General features: G+C 37.4%; 2 protein-coding genes across 2 annotated transcripts; one reads left to right on the top strand and one right to left on the bottom strand.

Moving 5' to 3' along the window:
* Positions 1 to 2,272: 2,272 nt before the first annotated feature.
* sumo1 (small ubiquitin like modifier 1) lies at positions 2,273 to 11,309 on the bottom strand. Its single transcript, XM_079841050.1, has 5 exons — positions 11,165 to 11,309; positions 9,754 to 9,825; positions 9,497 to 9,574; positions 4,826 to 4,897; positions 2,273 to 3,621 (listed from the first exon to the last, which is right to left on the bottom strand). The coding sequence occupies exons 1-5, from the start codon at positions 11,174 to 11,176 to the stop codon at positions 3,553 to 3,555; spliced, it is 303 nt and encodes a 100-aa protein (XP_079697176.1). The 5' UTR covers positions 11,177 to 11,309; the 3' UTR covers positions 2,273 to 3,552.
* Positions 11,310 to 11,761: 452 nt separating this feature from the next.
* nop58 (NOP58 ribonucleoprotein homolog (yeast)) lies at positions 11,762 to 22,363 on the top strand. The gene is made up of 15 exons (XM_079839993.1): positions 11,762 to 11,908; positions 12,497 to 12,573; positions 13,472 to 13,524; positions 13,784 to 13,908; positions 14,582 to 14,718; positions 14,932 to 14,996; positions 15,119 to 15,253; positions 16,794 to 16,939; positions 17,102 to 17,228; positions 19,025 to 19,323; positions 19,567 to 19,628; positions 20,456 to 20,607; positions 20,697 to 20,776; positions 20,967 to 21,053; positions 21,131 to 22,363. Exons 1-15 carry the CDS (start codon positions 11,864 to 11,866, stop codon positions 21,182 to 21,184), a joined length of 1,644 nt encoding a protein of 547 aa, XP_079696119.1. The 5' UTR covers positions 11,762 to 11,863; the 3' UTR covers positions 21,185 to 22,363.
* Positions 22,364 to 24,273: the final 1,910 nt, after the last annotated feature.

A 24,273-nucleotide genomic window follows, 5' to 3' on the forward strand; every position in this document is an offset into this window, starting at 1 on the left:
AACACAAATGAAGATATTTTAGTTGAAAGCTGATGGCTGAGAAAGGCTTCCCGAACGCCGGCGCTACGTCATATTCTCGCGCATGCGTCGTGGAGGCACACACGGAAGACAAGAAGAGGTTGAATAAAGTCGTTATTTTGATTTTTTTTTGCGCACAAAAACTATTGTCGTCGCTTCGTAAAATTATTGTAGAGCCACTGTGGTGAGATGGACTTTGTAACGCCGTTTTAAGTGCCTTTTATGGGTCTTGGGAGTATTAATGTACTGAATGCCAATGGAGGCCTATCTGAAGCCTTTCTCAGCCATCAGCTTTCAACAAAAATATCTTCATTTGTGTTCCGAAGATGAACGGAGGTCTTACGGGTGTCGAACGACATGAGGGTGAGTAATTAATGACAGAATTTTAATTTTTGGGTGAACTAACCCTTTAAGGTGTATGGTCACATTTGATCACCTATGAGTGTGAGTATCAGTGTGACCAATTAGTAAGGAATACCTGAGGGCTAAATACAAGAAAAACATTAACATTAATGTTAACAACGTTGCATCTCCATCACTCTCCATGATATAATGATACTGTAAATGTGGTTGACGTAATAATCAATGCACACTATGCTGTACTGTTTACCAAAAATTGCTGTAAATACCTGTATAGTGAAGCTGTTGTCTATTCAAATGTATTGACAGCGCTGGTTTGTTTAGAACTATCGAGAGCTCCATGAAACACGTAACCGCGCGCTCCGCCGGGAGACATGATGAAAGCTTGAAAGATGTAAAGCATGTTCCAACAACCACTGATCTATATAATCATTTATATAGATCAGTGGTCGCAACTCTTGTTTTTCAACGGCTAAGTAAAACTGTTACAACACATTAAGTGCGCCAAATTTATTGTTTGAATTTCGTATTAAAACTTTAACATTTTTAGAAGCTTACACTTTGTTTCATATTAAAAGCAGGTTTGGCAATTTGGGGTGAAATTGCGAAATTGTGAAAAATCCTAAATTAACTTATCCTATCTTAAGTTAAGACCTAAGATAGAAAGTTTCTGTAAATAAATTATTTATTTTGTACCCCTATGCATTATATGTTTATAGTGTAAATATACCTAATTTGATCACTTTGAAATCAAAACTCAATTTTTTGGGAAAAATAAAATGTTCACTCTTGCATTTCTGTTTATTTTGTAAATATATACTGAATATGCAAGTAGTCACCTTTATTTCTATAGCGCTTTGTGCAATAGGTCTTTTAAAGCAGCTTTACAATAGTAACAAATTAAAATTTTGCTGTAAAGCAGCACTAACAAGAAAATAGTGCTATTATTCAGCTCAATGTTGATTCAGTTCAGTTCAATAACTGTAAAGTTTATCAATTGTGCATACATATACAGTGTATTTGTGTGCATGTACGTGAGAGTGCTATGACAAACTCCTGTACACTCCACTGCACACTGAACAAGCAAAAGATATAATATAGTAGTTTTACATTTTTCAAATCTTTTGCCGTATATGTGGACAATCATTTAATGGTTAAGAGAGTTAAAAATAGTTTTGAATGAAGAGTTTGCTTTTGCAACAGATGTGTGATGTTTTGCATGTTGTGTGTGTGTTTTGTGTGTGTAGAGTTTAGAGAAATGGAGAGATAGTTTCAGAAAGCGTGTAAGCAATTTAATAAAAAACTGTCAGCAGTTCCAGTTCTTCATCTGTGTCCAGGTCAAGATATGATATGTGACGATGTCAAGAGTGGATCAATCCCATAATAACACTGAGATCCTCAAAGTATTGCTTTAGATCATGACATTGTGTTAAAGGAGGAGGTTCTCAAACAATATTTTATTATTTTAAAGTTGTGTGCAAAGATAAGTAAGGAGATGGAAAGCTTATAGTTTTACAATGTAAGGCCTTGTAAGTTTTCCTTTTTTTGTACTAACAAAAGTACCAAAGAACATTCAAAATAGAATAATATGTCACTTTTCCAATAAGAGGAGGTGTTTTTATGCTATATTTTATGTTGGGTAGTAGATGCATTGTCAACATTTACATTGATCAAATGTTTGTAATAATTAAAAAAAAGTTTTTAAAAAGACGTTTCTTCTGCGCACCAAGGCTGAATATTATGAAATAGTATTACATTTTAAAATAACTGTTTTCTATTTGAATATATTTTAAAATGTAATTTAATTGTGATTCAAAGCTGAATTACTCCAGGCTTCAATGTCACATGATCCTTCCGAAATCATTGAAGTAATATCGAATAATATGATTTATTTAAAATAAATATATTTTTTATTATACAGTAGCTCTGTAATAACTCCATCCTGACTGTTTTGATATATAAATACCAAGTACTGTAAGTGCGTTTACATTTCTATGACAGAAAGGAATCTGTATATTGTTATATGCTGTATTTTCCAACTGATATATATTCATTTAAAATAAGTAGCCCACTTAATACATGAAAGATGTTGCTGCCATCTAGTGTTAACAAATGAAACATTCCCAACTTTATTTCCTATAAGATTTGAAATGTGTAAATCCACATGTGAACACAAACTGTTTTATGACACATTTTATTTATTAAAAAAAACAAGACAAAAGCAAAGTCATAATTCTTCTATAGCCACAAAACCATCTGGACCAAACTCCCTCCCCTCTCGCATAGAATTAAAACTATAAAAGTGTAGGAAATGAAACAAGAGCACAGTGACACTGTGGCTGTATTTCTGGTGTGTATGTGAATGATGCCCCTGAGTACTAATAAAACAACATGGTTAACCATTATTTCCAGGCTTTGAAATCCATTATTGAGGCTAAAAGGGAGCCAAATATCCAAGACCAGGCAGAATAGTAGGTGACAACACGGATTCAAACAGGGGCAGCACAATTTTTTATACATTAGACAAAACCATGCAAAACAAAACCCTACTTGTCATTTACAACAATACAGTGACCTCCCTCTTGCAATATACCGTACAACTGTACACAGTTGTTCCAAGACACATACAAGAAAAGGGAAGAAACATTTTACACTTTTCTAACATCAGACAACAATTGCACAAATAAACAATCTCTGAAGTTTTTCTTATGGCATTATGGCAGGTGTGTTCACTAGCATAAAACGAGTCAGTTTTGGATTTGGAAGTACTTCATGAAAGCTAATGATCCTGACAGAACTCTTACCAATGGCCAAAAACATGAACAGAAGTGACCAACAGGAACACCAAAGCTGCCATCAGAAATGTCTTGATTTGTTGATTGGATTTAACAGCATAATCTAAAGGTTTTTAGCATTGCCGTATGGATAAGCAAGACTGTTTTCAATCAGATCAGGGCATAACACAACATGTTATACGAGTCAATGCAGAACGTGACCAGAACCCTTTAAAAGAGGCGCGTGAAGGCAGCGCAAACACAGCAGTCCTAACAGATTATCTGTTTGATCCAGATGGTTTTTTTCTGCTTCCCTTTGTGGTGACAGCAAAAGGAAACAGATGAAATACGTCATACATACAAAATTATGATAAAAATAAAGAGCATGAAAAATAAAGGTCTAGTCATTCCGACAGCCACCGGTCTGTTCCTGATACACCTCGATCACATCCTCATCTTCCATTCCCAGCTGTAAAACAGACAGACAAACATGGTGAGCAGGAGCAAGACTGAGTCGACTCTTAATGCTCTTGTGTAACTGTACGTCATTTTCAGCAGTTGTGGTTATGGCCAGCTGACTATAATGGATCATGACAAAAAATTGTGTTTTCATTCAGTCACAAAACAGAAATGAGCTACTTTTAGTAGTCCCCTATTATGCTTTTTCTGATATTACCTTTCATCAAGTGTGTAATATAGCGGTTTGTGAACGTAAAAGGTCCGTAAAGTTTTAAAGATCAAGGTGCACAAGAAATAAAGTTATTGTCTCCCAAAAGAAAGAACCACATCTGAACGGCCTGAAACGAGTCGTCAGTAATTCTAGTCTTACTTCCTACAAAAAATGTACATAATGCCAGCCTAGGGATTTCATTGGCTGCCTGCGAACAACGTCTACTTCAACCTGCCCTCAAATACTGGAGTTGAGACTGGAAGAGTTCCAAAGGATGAGGACTTGATCTCAAATTGATACGGTAAAACCGGCACCATCGCTACTGTTCGTATCACTGGATATCAAGTGCTGAGGAAGCATGCGTAGCTGAAATTCAGATTTGGTAATGGGCTTTTTGTTTCCGGCACGTGCTGTAAGCGGTAGACCAATCACAACAGACTTGGCCATCGGACCAATCAGAGCAGAGTAAGCTCTCAGAAAGGAGGGGTTAGAGAGACTGAATCCTAGATTAAAGCGTTTCAGACACTGTGAGAAAAGGTGATGCTGCAATGTATATGAGAAAATTTATGGGTTTTTTGACCTTGAATGCATGTAAACCTAGGAGACCTGCAAAACAAAATTAGGAACCTTTAACATAGCATAATAGGGGCACTTTAAATCAAGTCACTTAAGAATTAGCTCAATCAGAAAAGGCTTTATGTAAACATGAGGAAAAATATATATTTTCGAGACAATGTGTTGACACATTTTATCCCACAATTTTATGACACAACGTTTATCCTCATGTCAAATAAACCCTTGTTTATTGAACCGTTATATATCATGAACCCTGTCCATGTTGGCATCTGCATAATTTGGCTAGCTTCTACTAAGTGATGGATGATTTATGCCAAAATACCACAGAGTTTGATTGGATGCATGGACTTTGACATCAAAAACACAAGGGATTTGTTCTCTTCTCTTGAACTTGTTGCAGTTTTACTCATAGAACTGTATATTGTACCTCTTTGGGGGTCTGGTTGTCTGCAATTCTCTGTCCCTCAAAAAGAAACCTTAGAGAGTTCATGGGTACACCCTGCAAAAATTGCACAACAAACCATGTCAAAACAGGAAATGACAACTGCAAGAGGCTGAACACATGAAATGAATACATTTTCTCTCTCTTTCCTTTTTAACGCCATTCCATGTTCTATGGCTATGAGCCAGATTTATTTATTCAAAAATAAACTAAATAAGATGTTTAAGATTCATTTAAAAAAAAAAAAAAACTACAAGAGTACATTTGGATTTACTTGGGTAAAAACCTTTTCAAAAGTATCAACAGAATAAAATATGTTTCTCAATGGACTAGAAGTATTACAGAATATGTTTAAAAACACAACTGAACTCTGACAAGATAAACACTTTGGTGATTTTTCTCCTAATAGTAAAAATGTATGTGAGTTTTAAGTGTCATATCAGGCATCATGTGTAAATGACTATCCCAGCGATTATTAAAATAAAATGTATGTTTTTTTCCCCAATATCAAGATTTATTTCATGTAAATTGTTGTACAAGCACTGATCCCATTCTGATTTCCATTCACTTTTGGTGCATGCTTTTAATGTTGCATTTTCGTGTCTACTGCAGTGCAGCTTTGAAAGAAATTGACACTTTTATTCAGCAAGGATGCATTAAATTGATCAAAATTAACAGTAAAGACTTTTCCAATGTTACAAAAGATTTCGATTTAAAAAAATTGCTGTTCTTTTTAACTCTCTATTCATCAAATAGTCCTTAAAGGGTTAGTTCACCCCAAAATGAAAATACTAGTGATGCACCGAAATGAAAATTCTGGGCTGAAACCGAAACTTTAGGATGCACTTGGCCGATAACCGAAACTGAAGCCGAAAATGTATATATATATAAATTGCTTGAATTTAATGGATCTGAAATGAAAAAAATCACGAACCAATAGAATAATCAAACTTTTATTAAGTTACATAACAAAACCTAAAATATTTTTAACAATAAATATAAATAATAATACCAAATAATATTATTCTTCAAATTTTCTGTTCCATCAAATAAAATCGTTTTTTAACAGTTGTGCAAAAAAAGATCCACAATTATCTGAATAACTGCACACAAAATCACAGAATAGTTCTCATTAAGAACATGAGATGCTGCACTGAAATAGTCTCTCACTGTCTGTCATTGTTCTCCGGGAAAAAATGGCATTTGGGGTTAAAATATGTGTTTTTTTTGGCAGGGTTGCCTGCTAAAATTCGCATTCCTGGGTCTAAATATCACATAATTTGGGGTGGCTTCAACCCGCGGACATGGAAAAACATCCCGCGGACTTGGCAACACTGCTTGGGGCAGATAAATACCTGCGTGCAATCTGCGCAAGCAATGGAAAGCGGTAGGGGTGCTCCGATCGATCGGCAACCGATCTCGATCGGTCGATAATTGCTTTGGGATGATTGATCGGCGGACTCCAAAAAGGCCGATCTCATGAACCGATCGCATGCTGACGACACATAAAACCCGCACCTGCCGTGAGAGCTAGGGCATGATATGCAGCGACACCGTCTCATTCTCTTTCCGGCGCGGGTAAAATAGTTATAATGCTGAAGGTGAGGTACAATTCATATTTCTATATTAAATAACTTACGCAGTCATTTGAAAACGTTCTGTGGGACGCAAGTTCACAAAATGCTCAAATGGCTTCACATCAGCGCATCGCATGTGCACTAAAATCGAGCTCCACAGTTGACACAGGATTTGCCACTTGACTTATAAAGTGATGGCCGATTTTAAAACTCTGCTTCACGAAGCTTCGGAGTGTTATGAATCAGCGTATTGAATCATGATTCGTATCGCGTGTCAAACCACCAAACTGCTGAAATCACGTGACTTTGGCGCTCCGAACTGCTGATTCATAACGCTGATTCATAACGCTCCGAAGCTTCATGAAGCAGTGTTTTGAAATCGGCCATCACTATATAAGTCGTTATTTAGTTTTTTGGCGCACCACAAATATTCTCGTCGCTTTATAATATTAAAATTGAACCACTGTACTCACATGAACTGATTTAAATATGTGTTAGTACATTAATGGATCTTGAGAAAGGAAATGTCATTGCTGGCTATGCAGGCCTCACTGAGCCATCGGATTAAAAAAAGTTTTTTTATTTGTGTTCCGAAAATTAACGGAGGTCTTACGGGTGTGGAACGGCATGAGGGTGAGTAATAAAATGACATTATTTTCATTTTTGGGTGAACTAACCCTTTAACAAAAATATTAAGCAGCACAACTGTTTTCAACATTGATAATAATAATAAATGTTTTTGAGCACCATATTAGGGGCCCTATTTTAACGATCTGAAACGCAAGTGTCAAAGCGCGAAGCGCAAGTAACTTTGTGGGCGGGTCTCGGCGCTGTTGCTATTTTCCCGGCGGGATAAATGGCTCTTGCGCCCGGCGCAAATCTAAAATGGGTTGGTCTGAAGTAGCTTCATTATTCATAGGTGTGGTTTGGGCGTAACGTGAATAAACCAATCAGAGCGTCATCCAACATTCCCTGTAAAAGCAGGTGCGCAAGTTCCATTATGGATTGCTATTATTATGGCGTATTTACCAGGCGCACGCCAGGAGCGGTTCACAGCCGAGGAGACTGATGTTCTTGTAAAGGCCAATTTATACTTCTGCGTCGAGTGCACGCAGAGGGTACGGCGTACCCTACGCATAGACGCGTTGGATACGCCGTACCCTACGCCGTAGCCTGACGCGCACCTCTCCAAAAATGTAACAACGCGTCAATTCTACGCGGAACGCAAGCGCTGTGATTGGGCTGCCAGAACCCTTCCCTCAGGTCAATAAATAAATAAAAAATCTGCGATAGGAGTGTGTGTGTGTGTGTGTCCAGAAATTGGATGATAGTTCCTTACGTCTGCTATAACACACTATTTTGCAGTCCAGCGATTCTTTATGGTAGTAAATAAATACATAGATCCGCTGAGTATAGTTTATTTATTTTCTCATTAAAACCAAAGATGTTAATCAGTAATTGTATATCAAGAACAGGGACACATTCGGGTATATTTCGTGAATGAAGTCTCCGCAACAACAATCGCTTGCTGAGCCACCGCTGCTGAAAACAGCGGCCACGAGCTCCGCATGGTTTCACAAATGCATTCCAGCGCCAGATCGCCTTATTTAACTTTACTAATCAACTAGAGATGCTTAATTTGTATTAGATACAACAACTCAAGCTGCAAGAAAAGCCGCTCTCTCACTGCTGCTGATATTCCGACATGAATGTACAGATTCTACACATCAAGCTGCTTCTTCTTCGGCTGTTGTCTTGATTACACCAACATGCCCGAGGACACTGCCTTCTAGTGTCTGCATGTGGAATTGCACATTGACGCAGACAACAGCGCAGAAGTATAAATGCTCACGACGGCGTCGGCTACGCGCGTAGCCTACGGCGTATACTACGGCGTACACTCGACGCAGAAGTATAAATGGGCCTTAAGAGCAGTGAAAGACAGAGAAGTTGTGTTGTATGGGGATGGGAGAAACCCACCCAAAATAGCGTCGGTTAAACAGGCGTGGGAGGAAATAGCCACAATTGTTTCATCAGCTGGCATCCCCAGGACGTCGCACCAGTGCCGCAAGCGCTACAATGACATCAGAAGACGGGGAAAGTCCAAGCTTGCCAGCATCAATCGGGCACGCCGTGTAACGGGAGGTGGATCTGCCTCTACTCAGGACCTGACGCCAGCAGAGGACATCGCTGCGTCCACCCTCACCGATTTTTTTTCCTGGTTCTTGACGGACAAACCAATTTGTTAGATGTCCTTATATACATATATGTCTTGCCAGAAGTTGCCACTATTGGGCAAACAGGTCTCCTTAATTATTAGACTACAATTAGCCTGAATAATTTGTAAGCTAGATTTATGCCTATTTTTTCACATCTTCGTGGCACACCACAATGATTTCCGTCATCTCATGTGTTAATATTTTTTAGTGTAACAATTTATGATTTGCAAAAATAACTGTTGCATCTGTGTAGATTACATGAGCAAAGTGTATGCGTTGTGCACGCTATACATTATGGTCAAGCATGCGCCCTTAAAATAGCATAATGAACAACGCGCAACGCGCCACTGACTTTAGACTAGGTTTTTTCTGGTCAGTGGCGCAATTGTTTAATGGAACAGCAAAATAGCACCAGGGATTGTTTGCGCCGGAACACGCCTCCTTTTTTGCGCTGAACCGCCCAGGTAGCGCAAGTTCAATCACTAGTTTAGCGACGTGCTTCTGTGGAGGGAAAAGCGCGCTTTGCGCGGGTGCAAAATAGGAATGACACATGCGTCGGTGTACAAAGTCAATTGCGCTGGGTGCAAGATAGGGCCCTAGGTGTATTAGATGGTGACATTGAAGAAAAGTTCAGCTTTGCCATCCTAGAAATAACTTTTTAAAATATATATTCTAATAGAAAAGAGTTATTTTAAAATGTAATAATATTTCTCAGTATTTTTGATCAAATTAATGTAGCCTTGGTTAAATAAAGAGACTTCTTTTTAAACCACCAAACTTTTGAACCGTAGTGGAGATAGATTTTATAAATCGCTGATGTGGAAAATAATTTGAGCAAAAGTGTGCTAGTGATCACTCACCTGTCTCTGACTGTAGGATTCCTTCAGCTTCTTTAAATGTGTCGTCATCTTCACTTTGAAGTGAATTTCACTGTTGTCCTGCAAAATGAAATGAAATAATAACATTTGCTTAGTTCTTTTAAGAAGAGTGATAATACAATGAAATCATAGGAGAACTGTATTGGCAGCCCATGTCAATACTGGGTTGAGATGACTTGACTTAATATTGCCAAATTATATGATAATTGCCAGGTGAACTAGAAAGCGCCACTACTTACCTGACCGATCACTTTCAGTTTAATATATTCTCCATCCTTCTTCTCGCCTCCATCACTTGAGGGCTTGGTCTCCTATGACAAAAGAATAATTCGATTTTGCATGACATGTTTTGTATCATATGAATCTAAGAATTATTCAGGGAGTGGGTTCAGTAAAACATTCCAGTAACACTTTACAATAAGGTTCATTAGTTAAAATTAGTTAAAGCTGCAGTCCGTAACTTTTTGCGCTCTAACGGTTAATAAACAGAACTGCATGCGTCTTGCGGAAGAACATTGCAGCCGGAGCTACTTCTCTCTGTTTATGTCTATGGCGAGTCACGCAGGGACTGTGCTCCTCCGCAGCGGTTCTTACCAGACGAGTCTGAAATAGTCCCAATATAAACACTTATTATAAGTGTACCATTAAGACAAAAACACGGTCTGTAAAATGGATTCATGTTGTACATTCTCATTATATAATTTTTGTAAATCTTGAACAAAAAAAAGTTACGGGCAGCAGCTTTAACTACATTAGTTAACATGAACTAATAATGAACTGCACTTATAAAGCATTAATTTATCGTTGTTAATGTTAATTTCAATATTTACTAATGCTTTATTAAAATCTTGTTAACATTAGTTAATGCACCGTGAACTAACATGAACAGCTGTATTTTTATTAACTAACGTTAACAAAGATTAACTAATGCTGAACAGAGGTGTTGTTCATGTTAACTAATGCTTTAGTTAATACTAACTAATACAACCTTATTGTAAAGTGTTACCAACATTCCTTGTATATATTATATTTTTAACTGATATAGTCCTAATTGGTTATATTAGTGCAGAAGAACAGTGTCAGCCTGATGCGGTTTGTTTGCTCAGTATTTCATTGATATCTGCAGCAAAGAAACTGTAAAGAGCTGCTTTAACAGTAAACATACAACCAGCCCTACTACAGTAAAGCACCACGGGCTGATAATGCGCCCACAAAACAAAAAGCAACATGTGCAAATGTTACACAACTTTCCCTAATTAATATATCATAAAATTAATTAATAAACAGTAGCTCAAATGTTCAGCATGGTCCATCAGCTCAAGCCTGTATGAACTTTGCTTTCAGGTCCCAGGGCAGCTAACTAGCACCCAGGCTAAGTGAAAGATTTAAGAAGGAAATTCGCCTCTTTATGAAGTTTACAAACAAGAGTAAACTGGACTAATGTACGCAATCCCGGAGCCAACGACGATACACGGGTTAAAACACTATAGCTGTTTATTCAGCAAGACTTTCCCATCCACACAGTGAGTTAGCTAGCTATGGAAACACAGGCTAAAAGATGGGCCCTCTTATTTTCATTTTTCTATAAGTCCGTCTTTCTCTTCTGCTCTCCCAAACAAGTTCGATTGTATAACACAGATTTTAACTCACCGTATCTGACATGATATTCCGCAATGTGCCGCCCTTCTTTGTATCAACACTGCTTGGTTTAAATAATGAAGTAAAATGTGCAGTAATGTGAGGTTTTGCTAACAGTAGACTCACAACACACACAGCGCCGTTGACGTCATTGGAAAGGGGCGGGACTTCCTATTGGCCGTTGACCCAACCAGTGTTGTTTTTCTCATCACGCTCTTTCTGATTGGGTCCAATTGATACTAGGGTGAAGCGTGGGGAGGCATGCACTGTGCCAAAGCAGAGAGATCTTATCCATTTTTACATTTGTACAAAAATATTCAAAAGATTTACGAAAGATTAAAACAATTCATAAACAATGTTACTTTTTAAAGTTTTTATGTTAGACTGTGAATATTCAACATTAACCAAAAATAATGAATACACAATATAAGCACACGGAGCTGAAAATCTAAATCTGATCTAAATCGTAGTTCATTTTAAGTGCATAATATGTACACACGTGGTCCTGTAGATTACAATGAAAAGAACATGAGAGATTCCTCCAGTTTAGACGGTAATGCACATGCGCACATTTGGATGGTTAGTGCTGCGCATGCCCACACAGTCCCCATGTGCACCTCGTGGTGAAGAGCGACTCTACTGTAGCGGAAGGCTCTCAATGTGGGGAGCGCAGCCTTAAACTTAATTTAGAGCAAGAGAAATTATTTCACAATGTTAGTGTTATTTGAAACTGCCGCTGGCTTTGCCATTTTCAAGGTAAGCATATTTATTATGTGGAGAAAAAATGGATATCGTGACTTTTTTTGCGTTAGTAGTCATAGGTCTTGAGGTTTCTATTAGCTAGCCGGCTTAGTTAGCACTGCCATCAGACCAAAGAGTTTAGGAGAGTCTAAAGTGAAATATTCTAACTATTTTCGTGAATGCATGTGATATAGTTCTTTGTATCTCTATACATAACAATTTTAAAGCGAGGTCAGTAAGTTACGGTGCAGTGTGTGTCATGTGGCCTGCACTGCAGAACAGCCACGTTGTGTCTTCAGGACTGCTAACGAGAGAGCTCTTCACTCGCTGTTCGTCGCGTTAAGACGATTTTCAAATCAACCAGAAGTGCAAAACGTTGCTGCACAACACAATTCGCCGAAGAATGCTGTTGTACACAGATAAACTACTTTTAAGAAGCTATTTAGACTTTAGATGCGGCATGCCACTACTGGGGCAAGTGTCCACATGGTCGAGAACTTTAGGGTTTGAGTGATTTTAGGCATCACAATCGTGACAGATAGATTGTGTTAGTACATTTTAATCATCAGTTGTGAGAAAATAACACTCTCTGCTGTTGTGCAGGTCCTGGATGAACAGAAACTTCAACAGGTGGACAGCCTGTGGAAAGAGTTCGAGACACCAGAAAAAGCTAACAAAATGTGAGTACTTTTGTGAATGTAATTTCTTTTTGTCTCAGAAATGCCAGTGATAATGAAGTATTTATTTATGGGAGAGCTACATATCTTAACCATTCCCACTTTAATGGGAAACCTGGAAATACCAGGGTACATTAAAATGGTAAAAAGGACTGGCATTAATGGGATAAATTTTATTTTTGAGTGAACTATCCCATCATTTACTTGCCATCAAGTCATCCTAGGTGTATATGACATTCTTCTTTCAGACTAATACTATTGGAGTTTTACAAAAATAAATGTCCTGTTTTATCCATGCATTATAATGGGAGTCCAAAATTTGAAGCCCAACAAAGTGCGTCCATCCATTATAAAAGGAATCCAAAAATAATTTTAAATAAGGATATTTTTCTTACAAAAACCCATCGATTCACTTCAGAAGGCCTTTATTAACCCTCTGGTGCCATGTGGGTTACTTTTATAATAGACGGATGCATATTTTTTTTGGAGGGGGGGTGGTTAATTTTGGGCTGCCATTTATAATGCTTGGATTAGCCAGGACTTTGATTGTATTCGTCTGAAAGAAGAATGTCATATGCACCTAGGATGACTTGAGGGTGAGTAAATCATGGGATAATTTAAATTTTTGGGATTAACTATCTCTTTAATAAAAATATCAGTCACATACATTTTTGTGGGGAATATGTAGATTTTTAATTAAGAAATTGTATTGAACAGATTGTTTATTTTAAATGTATTAAATCCTTAACCACCAATTGGGAATCTCACTGTATTCACTTGGTTGAAAGGTGTGAGAATTTTTTTTTTCTAATCTCTGAAATCGGTCACTGTATCTCAGTCTTTGAATATTTCTCATATTTGTCTTGATTGTGCATTTAATAACAACCTTTGTTTTTTCCAGTGTAAAACTGAAGCACTTTGAGAAGTTCCAGGATACAACAGAAGCTCTTGCAGGTAACTATGCTGAACTGAATCAATGACATAATAAGCTTTATTTATATATGCAAAGCTGTTTAGATGTCCATCAGCTGTGTGTCTATGATGTATCTGTATATCTGACTCAAGAATGAGGTCAACCAAACAGTTTTCGTCACTACCACTGAGACCACAAATATCCTTTTATTTATCTAAAATATAAGATTGAAAATTAAAGGCAACATAAATATAGGAAAAACTCTCATTCTAAATTCTTCTTTTTTCATGTCAACATCAGCGGCCACAGCGATGGTGGAGGGGAAATTGGGCAAAAGTCTGAAAAAAGTTCTCAAGAAAGTTGTGGCCAAAGAGGCTCACGAGCAGCTGGCAATTACTGATGCTAAACTAGGAGGAGTCATTAAGGTAAATGGAAGGTTTTCCAAAGTTTGTGTGGGGGGAGGGGGTTACATTCCACGGCAGTTTTAAAACCACTAAGCTCTGCTATTTGCATTCCAAATGAAATTGTTACTGATATTTGCACTGAAACACCACAAGCTATGATGATGATGACCATTGTGTCATGTTGCTGAAAAATCATGAGGCTTTTTGTCACTACCTCATCTGAGCTTGTTTAAACATGGAAAAATCATTTGGTAGTGCTAGATTTATGGTTAATGCAAATATTGTAGGTTTGGTTCCAGGTAGGTCAATGTTGTGGTGACCCCTAAAGTCTGGTTCGTTTGACTAGTGTGATCGCTCCGTACTGTGCCTGGGCATGGTTCGATTAACCGTCCCTGGCCTGCTTGGAAGAGGTGGCCAGAGCACGGTTCAGTTGTTTGCGGTACGCATGTAGTGTGATCGCTAACCATGCTGGAGCATAGAACATCATTATCATTACTACAGCAAACATCTTCTATTACTTCTTGGATATTACACTTTTCAATTAATTTGATTAAATTTAGTATACTTAACTTTATAACGGGTCTGGTTCTCACCTCACAATCGTGCCAGGGAAAGGTACAAGGTAACCATACTATGTGAGTACACTCTACGATTTATTAGAACAAAATAGCTGACACACTGTTGCCCCCTGCAGGAGAAGCTGAACCTGAGCTGTGTGCACAGCCCTGCCGTGGCTGAGCTCATGAGGGGCATCAGAAACCAGATGGAGGGTCTTATCACAGGTCTTCCTGCCAAAGAAATCAGTGCCATGTCTCTTGGTTTGGCCCACAGGTTAGTTTACAGTTAAAAATCAACCATAAATCTCAAGATTGAAGCTATTCTTTGTTCACGTCAATGATTATTTCTTGCTGACCAACTTCTGTGAGGATAATTATCAGCATTCGTCACTACCACTGAGACTTTCTGAGCAGATTCACATCAGTCTCAACATGCATGCTTTTGCTCTGCAATTAATTTGATTTTTCATTTGATCTTTCCTCGCAGTCTTTCACGTTACAAGCTGAAGTTCAGCCCAGACAAGGTGGACACCATGATTGTTCAAGCCATTTGTAAGGAATACTTTAATTTACATATTTGTACATACTTGAGCTCATATATAGATGGGAATTGGCTTAAACGGCTGTACTCCTGGTTCACTCTTACCCTGCCATATTCTGTCACTTGTCCGCAGCTCTGCTGGATGATCTGGATAAGGAGCTCAATAACTACATCATGCGCTGCAGGGAATGGTACGGCTGGCACTTCCCAGAGATTGGCAAGATCATCACAGATAACCTGGCATACTGCAAGACTGTCCGCACGATTGGTTAGTACACTCTCGTAAGCCCTTTTTGAGGATGTCTAGATTAGATCTTAAAAATCCAAATGTTGGATGGTTGTTTTGCTATTGGTTAATCTCATGTGAGTGACAGGTTAAGTAAAGCCTGTAAACTAGGGGTGTTTCGATTCGTATCACTATTTGAGGTTGTCGATATGATTCAAGCACGATATTGGTTAATTTAGAACGATCTGATCCGAAACGATTCAGTGACTTGAAATCGATTCAGTAACTTTTTAGCCAAAACTTGTGTGACTAAAATAAATATCTGGATACTGGTCAGTGCAGGTGAAGTTTCCTAGATTCCTGTTGTTTCTTGTAAGGGAATCAGGTATAAATTAATTATGGATATAAACAAACAAGTAAACAACAATTAATGGAAAATGCATTCAAATTTTATTTGAATAAAGTGCAACCAACAGTTTAGGTTGAATTAACAGGAAGTTAACCTTTTCTGCTCTCATTTTCAATATTCAATACATTTTCAATAAAAGCACAGTAAGTGCAACCAACATTTCAACAGTAGGTTAACCTGCTACTTCTGCTTTTGTTTTCCAACATAAAAATATTACAATATTAATATCAAAAATAAAGTGCAACTAACTTCTCTTCAGGTTTAATTAATAGTAGGTTTACCTGCTACTTTTGCTGTTGTTTCAACATTAAAATAATATAAATACAATATTAATATCAAAAATAAAGTGCAACCAACATTTCTTCAGGTTGAATAAACTGGCTGAACCTGCTACTACTCTCAGTTTAATAAACAAACAATATTTAACAAAAGATAAAATTTAACCCAATGACTCTACAGATTTTTTTTCCAAAAATATCAACTGATCAACATGATCTGGCTGCAGAACACTTCTCTGTGCGTTCACTATGTCGCCAGCATTACAAAAACTCGCTCTGCTGGAACACTGGTGCCAGGAATGCACAGGTAACATTTAGCAAGGGTTGAAAGTACAGGTAGCTCTTTCTCCTGGTGGCTTGATCATTTCTCGCTCGTTGGCTTCTCCTCTACCATCCGCTATGTTTTGTTTTCTTAGCGCTGCTGCTGGTGCGAGGCGATGGTGTCACAGATAGGCAGACTGAATCGAGTAACGTTTAACGCCTTTATCATTAAAAGTGCTAAGAAAAAACATCCATGTAAAGTCTGACGTGCTTAAATCCAATGCTTTATTTCCTATTATCGATACAATTGATTGATTACCTTTTAAAACGATGTTAGATCGATATATGTCCCAAGTTGCCGAGCACAGATCGATGTAGTTAGATCATAGGAATATAAATTGATACATCGATGTAGTAGATGAATCGTTACACCCCTACTGTAAACACATCACAGAAGAGATGTCGCTGCAGGAGGGAGAAGTTATTTTGAATAAAGATTGAGCACTTGTGAATTTTTAAAAAATGTACTCGGATAAATCCTTCATAATAAATACTGCATTATTCCATAAACAAGAAGTGTCTCTTTTGATTTTGTGGTGACTTTAACTGTGTTTTTCGTATTTTCACTGTGTAGGTGATCGCACAAATGTGGCAACAACAGACTTGTCTGGGACTATTCCAGAGGAGATCGAGGCAGAGGTTAAACTAGCTGCAGAGATCTCCATGGGAACGGAGGTGTCCGAGGAGGACATTGCCAACATCATGCACCTCTGTGACCAGGTTTGTTGAACACAAAAACCATGTTTATTTTAAATAGTTCATCACATTGTTGCTTTTATTTGGTTTAGGATTAGTTTTGTTGTAAACTGGAAAGGAATTATCATGCTTTAAGGGAACTCGTCACCTCTTGTGTATTTATGCATTTCCCCCCTCAACTTCCAGGTGATAGAAATATCAGAGTATCGCACACAACTGTATGATTATCTGAAGAATCGTATGATGGCAATTGCACCCAACCTGACTATCATGGTGGGAGAATTAGTGGGAGCCCGTCTCATATCCCATGCAGGTGAGCACTAATTGGTCTGTAACATGATGCAACCGGTCACACAAAATAAAATACTAAAGAAAATTTGACTGTTAGTTTGGTAGTGCTATTTATTTTCATAGAGCTGCAACTAACAATTATTTTTATAATCAATTCATTTGTCGATTATTTCTTTGAATCGGATGGATTTTTTACAAATATTGTAAGTTTATTAAATTAATTAATTATTAAAGTTATTTCTCATCCTGCCCAATGCTGTCCTCCAAACAATGTGCAATATAAAGGCTATGAAAACAAATATAGTGAATGCATCTATGCTATACATTGCAATGTTCATATTTTAACCCATTTTGCACATTCTAAACCAAAAAAACAACTTATTGCTTACCATTTTAAAGTTAAAATGATTCAATCAGCACAAGTGTTAATTTGTATGAGGACAAATGATATTATACTACTCTAACAATAGTCCCTTTTCTGTTGCTACTCAAATACAATTTTAAACCTACATTTATTTTCTAACAAGCAAAATGTAATGTATATGTATCGATTTTATTTTCATTTGTTTTATTGATTAGTTGTTGCAGCCCTAGTGTTTCAGCAGGTGCACTTTTATTATAAAATATGGTTTGGAAACAACAGGATTGTGATTGGTAACTGTTGGCCAGTTAACTGTCAGTGGATTTGTTAGCATGACACTTGGTGTGCTTTTATTATTGCCTTTTTCTTTATCACTTATTTTAGTAATCATAAATTAGGTATCATTGGAAAGCTTAAAGGAACACACCGACTTTTTGGCACTGTAGCTTATTCACCGTATCCCCCAGAGTTAGATAAGTCCATACCTACCATTCTCATCTCCGTGCGTGCCATAACTCTTGCGCACCCACCGCTAGCCTAGCTTAGCACAAAGACTGGAGGTAAACGGCTCCATCTAGCCTACTGCTCAAGTGACAAAATAACGGCAGCATTTTCCTATTTACATGTTGTGATGTGTATAGTTACGTTGTGTACTAAGACCTACGGAAAATAAAAAGTTGAGATTTTTTAGACTGATATGGCTAGGAACTATACTCTCATTCCTGCGTAATGATCAAGGAACTTTGTGCCGTACCATGGGTGCATCAGGCGCAAAGATATTATGCAGCACCTGAAAATAGGTGCAATAACTTCCATCAACCTAACCAATGTGACAACCTGCTTGCACAGGGAGTGTGCTGGGCACTGTTTTCAGGCGCTGCGTAATATCATTGCGCCTGCTGCACCCATGAAAATGTTGGTGTTATTTTGTCACTTATTGAGCAGTAAAATAGCTGGAGCTGTTTACCTCCAGTCTTTGTGCTAAGCTAGGCTAGCGGTGGGTGCACATGGAGATGAGAGTGGTATGTATGGACTTATCTAACTCTGGGGATAACAAAAAAAAGTTATCTAACTCTAATACAGTGAATAAGCTAAAGTCGCGTGTTACTTTTAAAGACATTTTGAAATGGTACTTTAAAACCTTTTACCGGGCTACACTTTTGTGATATAAACTTCAAATTTGCCAATAGAGTCCAAATTATTGTGTAAAATGTATATTTTGCACAAAATAAAGTTTAGTTTAATACATTTGCTTTTAGATGCGCTTTAAGTGCACTTCTGCAATAATCTACTGAGACCAACCGTAGCTTTTAATTCCAAAGCATTCATGAATTACAACCATTTAAGTTCAGATCTATGCTAAAAAGGGGGGGGTGACAGTTAACAGGTTAAGTTACTTGTGATTTAAACCTCATATTGCATGTTGTTTTTAACTTGATTTGTTTGCGACTCATCAGGATCCTTGCTGAACTTGGCCAAGCACCCTGCGTCCACCGTACAGATTCTAGGGGCAGAGAAAGCTCTGTTCCGTGCTCTGAAAACCCGTCGGGATACTCCCAAATACGGTCTCATCTACCACGCCTCTCTGGTGGGGCAGACCACAGCCAAGAATAAGGGTAAAATCTCCAGAATGCTGGCCGCTAAAACGTCCCTTGCCATCCGCTACGATGCCCTGGGGGAAGACACCAATTCAGAGATGGGAGTGGAAAACAGAGCCAAGCTGGAAGTCAGATTACGCTACCTGGAGGAGAAAGGGGTTAGTTGATATGGGATACATTTTATATTTGATAATGTGTCACAAGCAGTGATGAAGATGGCTTCATGTCACAGTCCTGAAAATCCCATGTGGGTCATTAAGTCACTATCTCTTCTGAGCTTGGTTTTGTTTGCCCTTCATACAGCACTCTGCTAAAGCGAAGCAACGCTTTCAGTGTGAGTGTTTGCATTAGCAGTCAGAATGATAAATCCTTGATAAATAGTTGTCTATTTTCTGACCTAGATCAGACGCATCAGTGGGTCAGGCAAGGCTTTGGCAAGGGCTGATAAATACCAACACAAGAGGTGAGTTTTTCTTCATCCACATTGTTTTTGTACATTTCTGCAAGGGATTTGTATAGGATTGTCATGATTACATTTAATTTTAAATTCTAGTCACATCTAAATAGTTTGCTTTCAAGTCACTGGCACAGGTTTGTGCATTATTCACTCTCTGAACATTTTGGCTGTTATAAAGATTTAATGAGTACTTATTTGATATCTCATGTGTTGTAGTTTTTAAACTTATTTAAAAAATAAATAAATAAAACGTTTGGAAACTGTACTATTTTGATTGTTTTTGGAAGAACAGTCTCTTCTGCTCACCAAGGCTGCATTTGTTATTAAAAATGCAAAAAAAGCTGAAATATTATTAAAATGTAAAATAACTGTTTTCTATTTGAATATATTTTAAAATGCAATTTATTCCTGTGATGCAAAGCTGAATTTTGAGCATCATTACTCCAGTCTTCAGTGTCACAGGATCCTTCAGAAATCATTCTAATATGATGATTTGCTGCCCAAGAAACATTTATGATTATCAATGTTGAAAGTAAAAAAAAAATTTTTTTGGATTCTTAGATGAATAAAAAGTTCAAAAGAACAGTTTATCTGAAATGGAAAGCTTTTGTAACATTGTACTACCGTTCAAAAGTTTTGGGTCCAAACTTTCACCATGATATGTGTTTTTTATTTTATATATATATAATATATACACTCCTTTTGCACCATCTGTAACTGATACTCAAAGGAAAAATAATTGCAAATTTTTTTTTTGCATGACATTTAATGACCAGCCAAACTTGAATTGTGACAGCCCTAGATTTACGTCTCTTCTTTTTACTTCCTGCCAGTGATGTAAAGGTATACGACCCATCTGGTGAGTCAACACTCCCCTCCACCTCGAAGAAGAGGAAGATTGAAGAGGTAGAGGAGGGTGATGAGGAGGAGGAGAAGCCTGTAGTGGCTAAAGCCAAGAAAGTAAAGCGGGAAGCCCCCGCAGAAGGTAAACATCCATACAGCAGAACACTGAGTTGACTGGAGTTGCAGACACTTGTTAAATGCAGATGAACATTAAATTAATATTAATCACAGGAGAAGCAGAAACAGAGACACCAAAGAAGAAGAAAAAGAAGAAAGCGGAGGAGGAGACCGTGCCTGGCCCAGCAGAGGAGGTGAGAGGGGTGGAATAATAAATTAATCTCTGGTTGACGGCACATTTAATTCTCTGAGTCATTAATATTCTCACATTGGAACTTTTTTTTTTTATATTCAAGTTCAGCTTATCTACGGACCGAATTTTACTTGTAGATGCGTGCTAAGTAGATATTGCAGTGTCTTCATGTTGCTGCCTTTTCTTTATAGACGCCAAAAAAGAAAAAGGAAAAGAAACGAGCAGCTGAGGAGCCGAAGGAAGAGATGGAAGAAGCAGCAGTCAGTCCAGTAGAAGAGGTAAGTGCCGTGATGCCAAATACAATTGGGTTATATTTTGTTTTGGAAGTCCTAAAACACAATTTTTCCCTTTACAGACAACAGAAAAGAAGAAGAAAAAGAAGAAAAAGGTTAAAGAAGAGGATGAATAGATGAATGGAACTTTTTTTCCCCCATGAACTTTGTATATAAAATTACTTTTATAGTGTTTTGGCCATCATATGATGGTCACATGTGCCTGGCCCAGCTCACATTCAACTTGTTTTCTTTTATTTTAAAGCAATAGATTTTTTTTTTTTAATTGGGACATTTTCTCTCCATATTGCTTTATTGAGAAGAGTCCATAAGATTTCTATGGTGTAATGCTCCTTTGTGTTGAATAGTACTGGATCATACAGTTCAGTTTGTCTTTTATAAGTGAATGTTTTTAGTTTAAAGTGAGAATGGGGTCACATTAAAAAAAAAACAATCTGTGAGGAGTCAGTTTTGTGATTGTAAAACTGAGTCATTTGTGTCTCGAGATTAAATGCTGTGTTTCTAGCACGTAGACTCATTTTTGTGAAATTTAAATGGTACAATGCTTTGTGCTTTCATTGAAAGCATATTATATAAAGTGCAACATTGATTTGTAGTTTAGAAAGATATTGGCCATTGAACTTTAGCCAAAGGGCTGCTCATCCAAAACTGTAATACTGCACTTTACCTATTTTAATTCATGTTTAGATTCAAATCCAATGCATTTCATTCCGGATGATCTGCTTCCCAAAGAGGTAATCAGATGTTGCTTACAAATTTAGTGGAGATGAAGCTCTGCACAATGAGTACATTTAGCCAAATATTAGGAGTGTGTTTTACATTCCACTGTGGTTCCTCCTTTTCCCTTGTTCCAGTAAGATCAGGCCAAGTCAAGAAACTTGGCCAAAATACAGCATAAATTTATCCAGCCATCAGCATGCTCTAGGTCTAATGAGCAGGAGATGGAGCAGCTATTTTGATTATCTTTCTAACATGAGAGGAAGTGACAGAATCTGGATATAGCTGTGTTTCTGAGCCAAGATACAGTAAATCACAGCTCTAAAGGAGAAAGCAGCTAATTTGTGATATTCGTAGGCAAAAAGCTAAAGAGCTTTATTCTCAAGTGTGAAATATAGAACTTACACCCCATTCAGTTTTCAAACTTTTATAGGCCCCATATTGTCTAAAGTCTCCATGACTTTTCTAGTAGTTCATGATTTACTGGATAAAGATATGTATACCCTATAAAATGCTTTAGAGCTTCTGATTAAGAACCACTGATCTGAACTCAGCAAAAAATAAAGAAATATACTCCCACTTCCAAATGCTTTATTCGTAAAAAAAAGTCCATAAACAGAAGGGGGTCTATATTAAAAGTAGCAATCAATATCTTGTGTGGCAGTAGCTGCTTTAAGTGTTACAGTGCACAGGTGATCAGGGACCCTGAGCATCTATTTTCTGACCTAGATTAGACCCATCAGCGGGTCAGGCAAGGGCTTCTAAATATCAACACAAGTGGTGAGTTTTTCTTCAACCACATTGTTTTGGGTCAGTCATTTTCCCCACCATTTAAGGTGAGGCAGTTGGAAGGTATCTTTAATGTTCTAAGTTATTGGAACTGCAAACTTTTATTGTCTAACGCTTGTTGTAAACTGTTAGCCCCGGTTTCACAGACGAGGCTTAAGCTAGTCTCAGACTAAAATGCATGTTTGAGCTGTTTTAACTGAAAGCAACTTGCTCTGACATGTCTTCAAATATTTCAATGCCACTGTTTTGTCTCAAGATGCCCACCAGTAATTCTTCTAAGGCATGTTTATAAAAGCTACTTAAATGTCCTAATTATCCTGGCTTAATCTAAGCCCTGTGTGTGAAACCAGGGGCCTATACCATGAAGGCGGTTTAGCTGGCTAGCCAGATATGTTTAAGCTTAGTTTGTGCCAATCCTGGGTTTAAGGTACCATTAAAGTGGTTTGGCTTTTAGCCGTGTTCATCTCCATAGTAACTTGCGCTCCACGGCTAACCTGCTCCAGGGCAGGTTATGTTCTGGATAAGAGATCTCAAACTGAAATTGGACCAATCAGCTGTGAGCAAAGTGAAACATATCTGATGCAATAAAGTCACTCCCCCTTTTTCTACTCCAAATTAAAGGTCACTACATAGCTAATGGCTATTAAAGACTTAAGCCTCTGGCTTTTAACAATGCTTATTTATAATAATAATAATTTTGAATTATTTAAAAATAATTTATGTAATTATTATACCCTTAATCAATTACACATGTATAATTTTAGTAAATCAATTATTAATATGCATTTTGTTAATATTAAAATAAATAGCCTATATAAAGGTCATACAAATAAGCTTTAAATTCAATAACTAAATCTATAAAAAATTACATGTGAGCATAAATGTTCAATTCTCTCTATATATCAACTAAACTAACTTCATAACTTTTACTTGCATTGACGTATAAGATTTTTCTTAAAGTTGTCCTCGACAGCACTTTTCTTCCGTGTAAATTTGTTTAAATTCTTAATATTTTTCAATCATGTATATTCTGCAGAAGAGTGAAGTGAATCACACTGCTTCTCTCGTGAGAAGTGATTCTCAGTTTTAAGGATCCACAGCCTGTGATTGGCTGTTCACTGCTGATGTCACAGCTAAACTCCTAAACTCAGGGTCAAAGCCTGAGTTGACAGAGAAAGTTGATGATCAGCATCATGGGACCAACAAAGCCTGAATAGATTGGTTTGGTTTTGTCAGCTCGAAACCTATCCTGTAACCCTGAGTTTGTTAAACTACCATCATGGTACAGGCCCCAGGCAGTAGTGTCTTAAGGACTGAACAAGCATGAAAAACATTGTATAAACCCTTTCCAATAAAGATCTGTAAAGCTTATTTGGATTTTTCAAAATTATCCTTAAAATGCAGTATCTTGAAAAGGGCACATTTGTTTTTCTGCTGAGTTCATATTGGATATTTAAGATGTTCTTGATGTTTTATTATAATCATCATGGGTTTTGGGAGAATGAGCTCATAGGTGATTTTCTTGAACATCCGAGTACATATTTTTTTTTTTTTTTATGGAACTTTAAAAAGGAGTTGTATCAGGTTGTAAAACTCTTTTGGCTCTAATTGGAGCTTTAAAATGTCGACAAGATTTCCCCAAAGATCCCAGTATTTCCTTAATAATTACATCATTCAGTATTATCATTAAAACCAGATC

The sequence above is a fragment of the Gobio gobio genome (assembly GCF_949357685.1).
Source record: "Gobio gobio genome assembly, chromosome: 17".
Lineage (NCBI taxonomy): Eukaryota > Metazoa > Chordata > Actinopteri > Cypriniformes > Gobionidae > Gobio > Gobio gobio.